This window comes from Amblyomma mixtum, chromosome 10, assembly GCF_055824585.1.
Source record: "Amblyomma mixtum isolate Tamu chromosome 10, ASM5582458v1, whole genome shotgun sequence".
NCBI lineage: Eukaryota > Metazoa > Arthropoda > Arachnida > Ixodida > Ixodidae > Amblyomma > Amblyomma mixtum.
In genome coordinates this window covers 76,983,608-76,997,950 of record NC_143021.1, presented here as the reverse complement: position 1 = coordinate 76,997,950, position 14,343 = coordinate 76,983,608, and the positions used below count along the sequence as shown (strand labels likewise).

General features: G+C 46.9%; 2 protein-coding genes across 2 annotated transcripts; one reads left to right on the top strand and one right to left on the bottom strand.

Annotated features, from left to right (window-relative positions):
- Positions 1-3,409: 3,409 nt before the first annotated feature.
- On the bottom strand, positions 3,410-7,751 carry LOC149326182 (uncharacterized). Its single transcript, XM_089565122.1, has 3 exons — positions 6,685-7,751; positions 6,028-6,145; positions 3,410-4,736 (listed from the first exon to the last, which is right to left on the bottom strand). The coding sequence occupies exons 1-3, from the start codon at positions 7,666-7,668 to the stop codon at positions 3,484-3,486; spliced, it is 2,355 nt and encodes a 784-aa protein (XP_089421248.1). The 5' UTR covers positions 7,669-7,751; the 3' UTR covers positions 3,410-3,483.
- A 314-nt stretch (positions 7,752-8,065) lies between these two features.
- LOC149326181 (BEN domain-containing protein 5-like) lies at positions 8,066-14,078 on the top strand. Its single transcript, XM_089564492.1, has 11 exons — positions 8,066-8,369; positions 9,273-9,385; positions 9,737-9,872; positions 10,639-10,748; positions 10,933-11,125; positions 11,266-11,322; positions 12,101-12,151; positions 12,422-12,481; positions 12,596-12,645; positions 13,664-13,883; positions 13,945-14,078. The coding sequence occupies exons 1-11, from the start codon at positions 8,177-8,179 to the stop codon at positions 14,076-14,078; spliced, it is 1,317 nt and encodes a 438-aa protein (XP_089420618.1). The 5' UTR covers positions 8,066-8,176.
- Positions 14,079-14,343: the final 265 nt, after the last annotated feature.

Here is a 14,343-nt window from a genome sequence, read left to right as displayed (position 1 = left end):
TGTAAGACAGTCCTTCGGCTCCCGAACCTTGAGCGGCTGGCGTAAGGAAGAAGAGGACGAAGACAGCGGCGCCGATGCTCGTGCGTGTGCGCTGATCGCTGCCGCTGGGACTGATCCCTGCCTCTGGACTGAACCGAGGCATACCGCTAGCCGTTCGCGACGCAGCGCTTTCGAAGACTACACTACACTACACTTGATGGAGGTGCTGTCTGCTCTCACCATCGAGAGACGCCACCATGCCCAGGCTTACAGGCTCTACCACGGTGCCCGACCCCCCGGCCCAACCTGCTCAGCCTGCTGGCCCTGCTGTCATCTGTTCTGGTGCCGTCCGTCAGCGCGACCCCACGATCTTCAGCAGCACGGATGACACCGATGTGGAGGATTGGTTGGCCTCCTATGAACGCGTAAGCGCGTATAGCAAGTTGGACGACAGCGTCAAGCTTACCAACGTTATATTTTATTTAAGCGACGTTGCCAATCTATGGTTCCGCGACCACGAAGCGGACATCTCCAGCTGGGCGGAACTGAAAACCAGCCTCACGGAGGTCTTCGGCCGTCCCGCTGTGCGTAAGCTTCGTGCCGAGCAACGCTTGCGCAGTCGTGCACAACAAAGCGGCGAAAACCTTACCAGCTACATCGAAGATGTAGTCGATCTCTGCAAACGCATCAACGCTTCCAAGAGTGAGGCAGACAAGATCCGAAATATTCTGAAAGGCATTGATAATGACGCCTTTCAGATGCTCGTCGCGAAGAATCCCCAGTCTGTCTCCGACGTGATAAGCCACTGCCAAAGCTTCGATGAGCTGCGCAAACAGCGCCTTTCGACCCGCCGAGCCGGCTTTCAAGAGGCAAATATTTCCAGCTTGACTCTTCCCCGGGACGGTGCTCTAGACCATCAGTCGCTCCTCCAGCACATTCAGCAGTTCGTCCGTGAGGAAGTCGCCCGCCAGCTGTGCTTGTCAACCAGCCTACCTATTCCTGCGCCGCCGCTCACTCCCAACATCCAGCGTGTAATACAGGAGCAGGTCGCCGAGGTACTGCCCTCTCCTCCTCCACCTCCTCAGCAGCCACTGATCACGGCTCCTTTAACATACGCGGATGAAGCCTTTACGACACTCCGTCGCCTCTTGACCACTCCGCCAATTCTGCGCCATTTCGACCCTCGTTCTCCGACGGGACTGCACACCGATGCCAGCGGCGTCGGCCTCGATGCAGTCCTCGCGCAGCGCAAGCCTGGCTTTGACGAATATGTTGTTGCTTACGCCAGCCGGACACTCACAAAAGCTGAAGCGAACTATTCTGTCACTGAGAAGGAGTGTTTAGCTATCCTGTGGGCGATAGTCAAATTCCGCCCTTACTTGTACGGACGCCCTTTTGACGTTGTCACCGATCACCACGCCCTCTGCTGGTTGTCGTTTTTGAAAGATCCCTCTGGTCGCCTGGCGCGCTGGGCTCTGCGGCTTCAAGAGTACGACATCCGCGTGGTCTATCGTTCCGGCCGTAAACATGCGGATGCTGATGCCCTCTCACGTTCCCCTCTGCCGTCTGAGGAAGCATCTTCTATCTGCGCCCTGTATTCTCTGACGTTTGAGCCCGCTGATATGGCTTCCGAGCAACGCAAAGACCCATGGATCGCTTGCCTCTTGGACTTCTTATCTTGCCAATCGCCTTGACCTCCTTCCCGTGCTCTGCGTCGTCAGTCCCACCATTTCGCCATCAGAGACGCGCTTCTTTACCGTCGGAACTACCTTCCGGATGGTCGCAAGTGACTGCTTGTCATTCCGACCCACCTGCGCTCCTTCATTAGCTCTTCCTACCACGATGATCCCCAGTGTGCTCATGCCGGCTTCTTGAAGACCTTCACCCGCCTACGATATCGGTACTACTGGCGTGGGATGTACCGTTATGTGCGCAAGTTCGTCCAGTCGTGCCCCGCATGCCAGCGCCGAAAAAACCCACCTTGCCAACCCGCCGCTCCTTTGCAACCGCTGCCTTGCCCAGCGCAGCCCTTCGAGCGTGTTGGCATCGACCTCTACGGCCCTCTTCCCAGCACATCAGCCGGCAACCGCTGGATCATCGTCGCCATCGATCACCTTACCCGGTAAGCCGAAACGTCGCCTTTGCCATCTGGTACAGCCCACGACATTGCATCCTTCATCCTCCATCGCATCGTTCTTCGCCATGGTGCTCCCAAAAAGTTGCTGAGTGATCGAGGTCCAGCCTTTCTGTCTGAAGTTGTCGAAGCTCTCCTTCGGAAATGCAACATCGTTCACCGCACCACCTCTGCCTACCATCCGCAGACAAATGGCCTAGTTGAGCGTTTTAGCCGCATTCTTGGCGACATGCTGGTCATGTATGTGGCTTCCGATACTGTAACTGGGACCGCATTCTACCTTTCGTCACCTATGCTTATAACTCCGCTACTCAAGCCACCACCGGATTCTCTCCATACTTTCTCCTCTATGGCCGTGAGCCTTCTTGCACAATGGACACCATTCTCCCTTACCGCCCTGATGCTTCTGAATTTACGACTCTTTCTCAAGCCGCCACTTATGCCGAAGAATGCCGCCAGCTTGCCCGGTCTTTCACTTCACGCTCCCAGCAGCAGCAGAAAAGCACCCGTGATCCCTCTGCACTACTTTCCACTTATCTTCCTGGCTCTTTGGTCTGGCTCTGGGTTCCTTCCTCAAGTCCCGGCCTTTCCTCCAAACTTCTCAGCAAGTACCAGGGCCCCTACCGCATTCTTAAGCAGACATCCCCCGTCAATTACATCACCGAACCCCTTACACCGTCTACTGATCGTCGTCGCCGAGGCCGTGAAATTGTCCACATGAACTGCCTCAAACCATCCTACGACCCCGTCGTTGTCACATCTCCCTAGGCCGCCAGGATGGCGCTTTTTCGCCCGGGGGAAGTTGTAAGACAGGCCTTCGGCTCCCGAACCTTGAGCGGCTGGCGTAAGGAAGAAGAGGACAAAGACAGCGGCGCCGATGCTCGTGCGTGTGCGCTGATCGCTGCCGCTGGGACTGATCGCTGCCTCTGGACTGAACCGAGGCGTACCGCTAGCCGTTCGCGACGCAGCACCTTCGAAGACTACACTACACTACAGCAGCGCTTCACTATGGAGTCCCTAACCCAAGTAGCTTTGGGACGTTAAACTCGATAAACTAAACCACCTCATCCTTTTAATGAGCCACCGCGGTGGCTGAGTGGTTATGGTGCTCGGCTGCTGACGTGAAAGACGCGGGTTCGATCCCGGCCACGGCGGTTGAATTTCTTTGGAGGAGAAATTTTAGAGGCCCGTGTACTATGCGATGTCAGTGCACGTCAAAGAACCCCAGGTGGTCGAAATTTCCGGAGCCCTCCACTACGGAATCTCTCATAGCCTTAGTCGCTTTGGGACATCCGTACCCCGTAAACCAACCAAAACAAGCAGTAAAGTTATATCAATAACGAGATGCAAAATTTCAGAAGTGCACAAATTTATGACAGGAAACGGTTAACAAGGTTGCAAAAAAAATGGCTGCCCTTGCATTCAATCCAAAGACATGGAGTTGCATTTTTATCTATTTCTATAACTTTCTGTGCACCCCACCTTTCAACTCTATTAATATGTGTGGTACCAAAACATGAAGCAGCAGCATAGTTTTGAGTCACAATGTATACTCTTGTCTTGTCACTGCAACCAACTGACACAATGTGCTGTATCCTTGCAGACACATTGTTGGGCATTCGCACAGCTGTACAGTCAGTTTTTTCAGGCCTTCGGTATTGTTCACTGTGGAACACATGCCCAGAGATACGAACTCTGTCATGTTCCTCAACAGGGCCAGTGATTTCATAGGGGATGTGATTTTCAAATAATTTTAAGATAGACCCATCCACAATCTTTGGTTTACCGAGGACTATAGGCTCTCTTTTCGATGTTTTAGCGCACTGCAGAAACTGTCTGACTTGAGGGCTTGCAGAATCTTTGTATGCATGCACTTTATGGGCCATTACTACCCGGCTTGTCACTTGATGGGGCACCCCTTTAGCTGAAGTGATCAGGCCCTTCAGCTTTCCCATGCCCGATTCAAATCCAAAACAAGAATGTGCCCAGAGTGGCCCTTGCAAAATAGCACTTTTTGCTAGATGTAGTAGTGAGTGCACATTTGAAGTCATTTCCTTGTCTGAGTAAAGGAACTGTACACCAACAACAAATTGCACTAAGTGCTCAGTGCTTTTGGCAATGGCACTGAGAGACACTTCATCCTGCAGGAGGAGGTATATTCCCTTCACAAGCGAGCTAAAATGTTCAAAATACTTAGTTGGCAAGATGCCGTCCAAACAGATCAAGCAGAAGTACAACAGCCACTGCTGCCACTCAGTAGCCTTCCAAAATTTTCGCAGAAGGATAGATCTGGGCAGGCGTGTCATGCACTGTGGCGGCTTGATGCGGCACAGCCGCTCATCAATCTCTTTAAGTAGTTGTGGCGATCCTATGTAGTATGGAGTGCCAACATTTGATAGCCACAACTCCATAAACTGGCGTGCCACACCAAGCAGCACACAGTGCATGTAGTCCGGGCTAAAACTCCATACAATGTCGAACCCAAGCAGGTTGATCAGCGGGGATGGCCCTTTCACCCCTTGAACATATTCTTCTATTCTGACTGCCTCAGCCATATCTTCCAGCACACCAGCTTTCGTCCTGTCAGGCACTGCTTCAGCACTGATAGGGTACTTGACTGTACCTATCAAATAAATGTAATGAAGAAACAACAGTCAAGTGAATTAGAGTAATATTTCAGTGGGTGTACTGAACATATAAAGAAATATGCACATCTGTAGACACCTGTTCTGCATCATTGCATAGTAACTGTAACAGGCTCCCTAACTGAGATGAACTTGGAAATACCTTGTAAAGCTGTGTAGCGCAACAGAAATTTCAAAGCTTATAAAGAGCTATAGCCATTTAAATGACATCAGAAAAGTAAACAGCAAGGGGTCCAGGGTAAAAAAAAATATGCATGAGGCCTCCTGAAAGAACTGCCTGAAACATCAGATTGTGTGCGTGCATAAAGGCACTGCTATCTACCTGGTAATGAGACAAGCATGCGATGCAAAGCACTTCATATGGAAATATTTGGTACACCAGAAGTAAAGCATTTTCACAAATCCCAGTCATCTCTGGCCTATTCAGCAGTAAGAGACGAGACATGCTCAATGTTTCCTGAACACTACTATTGCAACACATTTCTGCAAAAGTTCCCAACACAAAAAGCGCAAAATATGGCTGACTATGCATCACATGCAACGCCCCTAACAAAATACTGCTAGTCTTGCCAGGCTAGGACAACACCTACACATACAAAAACCATTTCAGCATGCTCCTGTTGCAACGCATAAATCTGTGTTAGGCAGAGAGCAGAAGTCAATGAACCACCTAAACCAGATCTGTTCTGCACAATATCTGTGGGAAATAAAACAAAGGTCACATTGTTTAGACTGTCACGTGTGCACTCACAGATACAGATAAAAAAAATGCTCCCTTCCCTTCCTTATTGAAAGTGTCTATGCATTCAGTTAGTACCAAGGTATATACAAGCAACAGCAGGTTGAAAAAGACCTTTTATGAGGAAACTCAAGGTGCATGTTTTGAAAACATAACAAAAAATAATGACATCAAGCACACACCCAGAGAGAAATGAAGTAGCATTCTGACATACGTGCAACAGCGCAAAAGAAGAAACCCGAAGGCGAAACGAAGAAGGGAGAGGAAAGAGTGCTGAATCTTCATTTTGCCTTCGGGCTTCCTTCTTTCGCGCTGTTTCACATATGTCAGAATGGACCAACTAGCCCAGCAAAAAGTCCTGCTTGATTAGCATTTTGCATGAGCAGTAATTTACATGCACCTCAGTCTGTGCAACTCATTTGATGAGGACTTCACAACCCATTTATTGGTACTCTCTCGCATCTACAGACAGAGGGATTGAAGCAACAACCATCTCCGATTATAGAGCGTGTACAGCTATATCTTCCTACCTTCAACGGACTTGCCCGGATGTAAACACCAGCTGCACCCAAAATAGCCATTATACTGGACCATGTTCTGCATCAGGGCTCTAGCAGGGGCATCAGCGGAAGCACTGAAGCAGTATACCTGTAATATTGACAAAAGTAAACTTGTGAAATTCTTTGGCACAAAACAGGCTTATGAAAGTTTTGGCTGAAGGCCTGCAATATGTGGACATCGCCTGCAAAACCTGCAGCCCTTTTTACGGGCGTACAAAGTTGGTAGTAGTTAGTGGCGTATGGTGCATTTTTCAAAACCATCCTGACAGCTGCCTACAAGTCAACAACAACTCTCAAGAGTCATTGTAGAAGCAATTACGAGTGCATGACGATGCAAATAGTTGTACTGTGGGTATGTAGCAGTCACATTTCTCAGTGTGTCGGAGGTTCTGCGTCTTCCCTCATTCTATTAATTTTTACTGCCCTTGTTTGGTTAATTGTTATTGTTAACCTATCAGTACCAAAAGGTCCTCCATATTAAGGCAGCTGAAAATTAAGTTTTGCACCATTTTGCTAACATTATATAAATATTAGATGCCATATTTTTATATTTAATCTAATTATGCATGCATGTGGTAGTGATGCAGCAAATTGATAGATGTCTTCCAAAAAATTTCGAGTCCCCACCTTTGATTTGTAGACTTCTCCGTCGACCATCCACTCCACTCCAGTCTCAGCAAGTGCATTCATCTGCTTAGAGAACACCTGCAGAACCATTGTCATGTCTGGGTGACGCTGACCATACCAGAGCATGGCAACAATAGAATTCTTTAATCGTTGTGCTGGAGGCAGCTCGTTGATTGTCATCTGGACAGGCCAAATCGAAAACTTGGAAGAGTTAAAAACCGGACTTCCATCAGAGTTCACTGTCACAGAAATGTCCATGTCATTGAGTTTCAGCTCCTTGCGCTGCTGGCAGTACAAGTCCCCGTCTGTGATATCACGCTTGGAACATGAGGCAGGTCGTTCAGATATTTTTTGTAGCGACGTTTTCAGTGACCTAGAAGTTTCTTTGGATGACAGGACTGAATTCAGCTGCTGCATCACTGGGAGGCTGACAAAAAAAGCACCCTGCTCAATTAGGGCATCGGCGGCGCGCATGTGTTTGCACTGCACACATGTAAGTTCTAGCTCTTTCCTCTTCTTGAGGTCCCCGTCACATTCGCCTAGGACCGACATACAGTCTGGGCAGTACAAATGGAAAGTCATACTTTCCTGGGATATTCCAGCAAACTTCTTGAAAAGAAACTTTGAATCTGGAAGGTCGCTTCTTCTCATAATAAAACTCATGAGCTTCATTAAATGTTCCACCTGTGTCCACGAAAGACCATGAGTGACCGCGAAGTCCATCACCAGTGTCACAATGTCTTGCGGTGAGAAATCAGATTGAGGAGGTGGCGTGCATCCGTCAAGCTCTTCAGGACCACAGTCTTCATTTGCATAGTCTTCTTCCTCAAGCAAGCTGTGAGAAGCTTCATAAGGCTCGTTGGCCACGTCGCTTTCCGCGCTGGTTTTGTTCGGGCACATCTTGTACTGTGTGCTCCTCGGCAGGCTGTCTCCATCAAAAGACGGCTCCAAGTAGAGCTTTCGCTGCTTGGGCGGTTTCGACATTTTGGTCACGTCACGAATCAATGCTCGTCACTCGGAGGAAAGTCGTTTATCACATACTACGGTCCGAGGAAAGATGTGAGAAACGGAGGAATGTAGCAAGCATGGGTGTAAACAATGTCTCTGGATTCGGATTGAGCTTGCTACAGTATGCGACTTATCAATATTAACTCTATACTATAGCTCTATACTACGGGTCTATCCCATATTTATACGCTTCAAGGTAGTTTGTGTACGTTCAACGATGACGCATTTTCAGTGCAAGCATGGAATATTTATTTTGGAATGTATTATTAGGTGCTTTTCCGCTAGGACCGGCTGCGGCTTCTGGCGGCTGTTTTAAAAGTTCATAGCCGCAGTCATATCCATATCCACAACCAGCTTATAGTGCCTAGAGCTTGCGTGACGGCTGCAGTTTTTTCACTTATTGGTGCTTTTTTTTGGTTCGGCGCCAGTATTAATTGTTAATTTCTTTCAGTCATTGGCTTATTGTTTTCGGCAAGTGTCTGAAATGTACGCGCTAGTCCGATTCCTGGAAGACCAGGATAATCGTAGACACGTCGTGCACGTGGACAAAATACGTGCCTTCAGCCCTGCGCACAAGAAGGATTTCGACAACAGAGCAGTGTACCGGGTGTTCTGGGAGGACAAAAATGACAAAGAAAACACTGGTCACTACTCTGCCCAAATCCTCCTGCTCGGCGGTAAGCAATATAGTCTGTTCCTTTGCGAAGTAGGGCCGTAGGGCATTGCGGTATTTACAATTCGCACGTACGGTCGTGAGCAATATGAGGGGGGAACAAGCATTAATTTATAGATTACTTCATAAGTACGTGTGAGAAGCGTTTTTTTTTTGTTTTCTAGCTTTCCTGTTGCGCATAGTATCCAAAGGTCATTCCAAAATTAGTGAAGTGCAAAAAGTTTTTATGCTCACGACTGTACGTACCATCGTGAGTAAAATTAAGAGACCCCTAGCTCGTGCCGGGAAATGCCGAACTGCATGCGGGCGTCATCTGACTAAACATTCCCCCGAGGCCGACACACTGGGCCGAAGTGCTTCATTAGGCGGCGGACTGCACCGGTCTCGACACCGCTTTGTCAAATGACGTCCGCGTGCAGTTCGGCATGATCCACGGCACGCGCTCGCAGGGGTCTCTCATAATTTTGCTCACGATGGTACGTTACAACGTTCCGCCCAAACGGCAGCGTTTACTGTCCTAGCTCGCACTTCTCGGCTAGGGTACATACAAACTGTCTGCATGTTTGCTATATTGTTTTCTATATTGCATCTCTCGTATTTTGTTTCCATGACTGTATTACATTTCGCGCTTAGGTTCAGTTCGTTGTCATAGGTTGCCAAGCGTTCCACCAAACTTTTCCGTGCTTATCTATAGCTGTATTGTGCATATATAATATACCAAATTTTAGTCTTTGTTTGCCATTTGGTCCAAAATGGGCAGGGCTTTTTTTGTAAAGGGACTTACGAACTGTTTCATCTGCATGTAATTGAGAGTGGTTTTTGTTACACCTGGAAGTGAGTCAAGCTCAGTTGTTGTTCCGTATGGATGGAACTGTAGCCACCGCCTGTTCACTAATCACTGATGCAGATACTGAAGAAGAAGTGCTGCAGTGCCCTAAAAGGGTGCACATACCGAAGGTGCATATGGAGTCGCTGTGCAGCAGCTCCGAGGACGACACCTCCTCTCACAGAAAGAAGCAGGTGCGTTGTTTTGCAGCCTCACACTTTTCAGTTTGATGTGCATGGGAATCTCGTGATTTTAAAAACTAGGGTCTTTGCACATTTCTGCATCGAAGGAATGCAAATATAATAAAAATTATTCATAATGTTGACCACAGAAATATGGCACATGCTTGTAGTAAATTATCTGCCGAGCATGCCGTGTAGAGAGGCAGCACAGCACTGGTACCACAGCACATGAGGGAAGAAATGAAAAATGGGCAACAGAAGAACTTATGTCATCCTGCTTCCTCTTCCTTGTAGTATTGTAGCCTGGCAACATGTATATTGAAAGTTGGCCCCTGCCAACCGAGTGGATGTACCCTTGCGCAGGCGCTAGGTTTTGACACAGGGCAACCGGCAGAGGGCGGTGCGGGCGACAGTGAAATGAACAACCAGGAAGCCATTACCAAGGCCAGGGCGGTCGAAACAACAAAGCGCCGCCTTGAAAATTGGAGTGGACTGAAGCGTTAGGTGGTGGTGACAACACGGCAGGACAGTCTTCGCCGTAGCGTCACAAAGTTGGCTAGGACGTTCGTGTAATGTCCGCCCGTTACAAAGGGATAAGCCCAAAATCCAATCCAATCCAATCCAAACGATTGGTGGGCCAAATGCAAGAGGCAAGACGCAACCGAAGCGGAGGTGACATGTGTGGTGTGCCAACAAGGGGAAGAGACGGCCGAACACGTAGTTCTGACCTGTCCGGTGCTTCAGCCACAACATCCGGTTGGAACCCTTTTTGCGCAGGCTCTTGGTTTCCCGCCACTCCGGCCACTGGATGGCAATTCGGCTGCCATTGCAAGAGCAGATATCGGAGGGACAGATGCCGTGGCAGATGCGGTGAAAACAACCAAACGTCGTTTGACATTGTGGAGAGAAATCTCCATGAAGACGAGGAAGACTCCAAAATAGGTTAGGACACTTTCGGAGGTTTTTCTCCGTAAGGACCGCCCGACACAAAGGGAAAGCCACATATCCGAATCCGAAAAAGATGTGAGGCTAACTCTGTGGTCGTGCTTCACTGTCTGATGTTAAAACAAGCACAAAATTTCAGGCAAAGTCTTGCACCCATACAACTATTAACAGAAATATTGCTGATAAAACATTGACAAATGATAATCTTGTTAATTTCCTTCCCCTATAAGCAGATGAATTACTTGCTCAATTTATCCTTACTTTACAAAGCCTCTGCTCTCCGAAAGTTAATGGCCATTTGATGCGTTGCTCATTTACAGGCAGCAAAAAAAAGGACCAGACCGCAGCCAGGAAGGCCAGCTATGAGGCCATCCTTCAGACGCAGCTCAGCCAGATACACCAGAAAAATATGTCTGGTACCAAAGAAGTTGTGAGTACCCTGTATTGCTGCAGTGTTATGTCGACTCTCATTCTAAAAGGTTTTAAAGCTGTTGTCTTTTATGTATGTATGTATGTAAGTATGTATATAGATATATGTGTGTGTGTGTGTGTGTGTGTGTGTGTGTGTGTGTGTGTGTGTGTGTGTGTGTGTGTGTGTGTGAATACATGTGCAGAGCAAGAAGCGGCGGGCTTCTACAAGCACGTCTGATACGGACGACTCTCTGGTGTCTGCTGCGGAGCTGCGACAAATGAAAAAAGAATTAAAACACTGGAAGGCACTCTGCAGAGAGCTGCGGGAAGATAATTCTTTTCTGAAAGATCAAGTTCGGGCACAGCAGGTGCTCATAAACTCTAAAATCCTAAGCAGTAAGTAAAGTTTCATGGTTATTTATATTTGTTCTTGGAACTCTTGCTGCTGTTCTGGAAGCTGCTTCAGTAACGTGTAGCTTTTTTATTGAGGCATAGAAGCTTACAGTTTGTTAAAATGTTTTAAATTCTTTCAACAGTGGAACAGCACTGGCAAGAAGAAAACACCATGCCTGCTGTGGACCACTGTGGTTCTGGTATGTATAATGCCTTTCTTTACTGTGGGTGCTGGCAAGGCAAAAAGTTGTCCATATGATTTTGGCTTTTCCCAAACATTAAGAAGAAGCGTTTAGGCTATTCTCTTTAATGTCACAAGAGCTGCTGGCTTTTAAAATGGCAAAACTTATTACGATAGTGAAAATTTGTCATTTTTGGCAACTTTCTTTTGCTCACAGTGCCACACTTAATATACTGGAAAAAGGCAATTGACTAAAATTATTTGAAGACTTACTGTGATGTAGATTTATGTGTTACAGCTGACCTCCATTGTAAATTGTAACCTTGTACTCCAAGTGAATGGGATAGTTCAAAGCCTTCTGATATATTTTACACCAGAATAATTCATAACACATTCGTAACTATAACTTGGGATCTCAAAAATCTAGCTGGCTCACTCAAGCTACATCTTCTGGTAAACAATTTCAGAGTATGTGGAAATGTGCTAGCAAGGCAGATATAAGTCAGGTCAGCTTGAAGGTTTAATGCATTTTTCTGGACGTGCAACAGTGCACACTGAAACTAATGCTTCAATTTTACTGTGCACAGACACTTGGGAACCTGCTGCCAGTGCCGAAGTTTCAGTGGAAGGTGAGATTTATTTTTTTTTGCTCTTCACCTGTAAAGCACAGTGCTCAATAAAGCGTGCGTGCATGCGCGCGCACACATCCTGACCAGACCATTTGTCAGTGGTTATTTGAATTTTCTTATGCAACAATTTAATGTACTCAAATGCATCATTCTGTATTTTTTTACCAGCACAACACCTGGCTCCACAGGCATCTGTAGGAATGAGGGACCCAGTGACAGGTGAGTTCAAGGCTATTGTGTTGCTCTAAGCTCTAGTGATTTGGTGTGAGCCAAAATCTGTCTGCTGTAACTGTTATAATTTACTGAAATGCATTGTTCTATATTTACTGTCCACACAGTACTAACAGGGCCAGCTCTGGCAGAGCATCCACTGATGGGTGAGTTCAAGTATATAGCCTTGTAGTGAAGCTTTTGATTATTCATTATGGACCAAAGCCTGTCTGCTGTAGCCATTATAAGCTACAGAGAAGCATTGTTCTTTATTATCAGCTGATGTTGCACAGCCAGGGCCAGCTGCAGATCAAGAGGAAATGGAGCACTCGGGAATAGGTGAGTGAACTTTTTATGAATGGTTACAAGCACATACCTTTCTGCCAACCCTGCATACAGAATGAGGAGTGCCAGTTTTCAAAATTTCACATAATTCTTTCGCTCTGGTTTCAGCATCCAGTGGCTCCAACCCTCCAGACTTCACATACACATCGGATGGTTCGGTATGTACTTATTGTTTTGTAAATTGGGCATGACGCATGTTATTACACTTGTAGGGCATGCACTGTTGTCAAGTGCAATGCAAGGAGTAATAATAAGCTTCCAGATTCTCCTGGAAGGAAATTTTTTTAAACATTTATATTTGATAGTGGTCTAAATGGGAGCATATGCAGCAGTGATTTTTTACCACGGGAGGTCGATCTACATCCTTAAGCATTCTTAGAGACTTTGAATTACTGTCTTATGTGGCTGATTTCCCTATTAAATCGGATTAGGTGTCGCAGCTCCCAGCCTTTGTTTTTTTTTTTTAACTTGCCTCCGAGAGTAGGTGGGGTCGACCAACGCATGGAGTGCTGTTCAGCTAGTCGCGTGGCGGTTTGCCGCCCTGCCATCAGTGCAGTGATACGTAGTAATATGTAAAGTGATCTGTGAAAGCAAAGACTCTATGTATATTTTTAATTCCATGGGCATAATTTTTGGCTATGTTTGCAACTGAAACTATTTATTCACGGACGCCTGAAAAACAATAAAAGTGAAAGCGAAGCCATCATATGACTAGCTGAAAGGCACTCAACGTGCTGGTTGGCTCCTACTCTCGGAGGTCAGTTAAAAAAAAAATAAAGGAAGGCGGGAGCCGTAACATTTTTTCCGATTTAATAGTGAAATCAGCCGCATAGGACAATGATTCGAAGTTTCTAAAAATGCTTGGCACATGTTGGAGTATGCGGTAAAAATACGAGCTCAGAATCCTCTTTAGTGCACCTTTAAGCATGAGCTCACACATGAAAGGTATGTCATGAGTACTGGCTTCATCTTATTTCAGCTCTTAATTGTAGCAGGCATAAAGAAGTACACTTCTCTGAAACAAGTGAGAAAATGGTGTGTTTACAATTTCTCTGGATGCCAATAACTTCTGTTCCGTAATTTGCGTCAGTCACACATCAAATAAACCTTCTCACTTTCTGGTTGGATGTTAATAAATGAAGCATGCATTTTTGCTTCATCTGTATATGTTTGCAGTTCCACCTCCAAAAGGGGATTTGCCTTAAGGCCCCTCAGGCGAAAAGGGTGCTGAAACTTGCAAAACCACGGCTGGTGGTGAAAGAAACCGCACAATGTATTTGGGGCCAAGCTGGCCTTGCGGCCAGAAGTGTGACGGGAGTGCTGGCGCCAAAAAAGCGGGGCACAGGCGAGCTGCCAAAGCCGGCATTGACCCCAGAGAAAGTAGAGGTTGTTAAAGGTGAGCCTACTTTAATGAATGTACGTTATCAAGTGTGTGATATTTTGCTATTTTGTTGCAGCAACTTTGTCCCACTGGGGAGAGTTGCACCAGGTGGACGTCGGACCAGCAGTACAAAGCCTTACTGCGATATTGACGGAGAAGATTCAGGACGCAATAAAGGCTAAGAGGCGCCTTGAAGGTGCAAGACTTTAAATGCACTATGCAGCAAATAAATGTAAAGTATGAACGCATCTTTTCGTACTGTGGTTTCATCACATAACATTCAGGGACAGGCGTTGGGAACATGCAGGCAGCGTAGTCCAGCATTGGGCACATCAGGCATGCAATTTGCAAGTGCAACATTGCTCACTGGCTTTGCTGAACTACACTGCCTGTACGTACACGACGTGCTTCCTGAAGAACCACCAGTGACTGGTTTGAACAACGAATTTCCAGTTGAACTGGGGCCAGTTGCCAA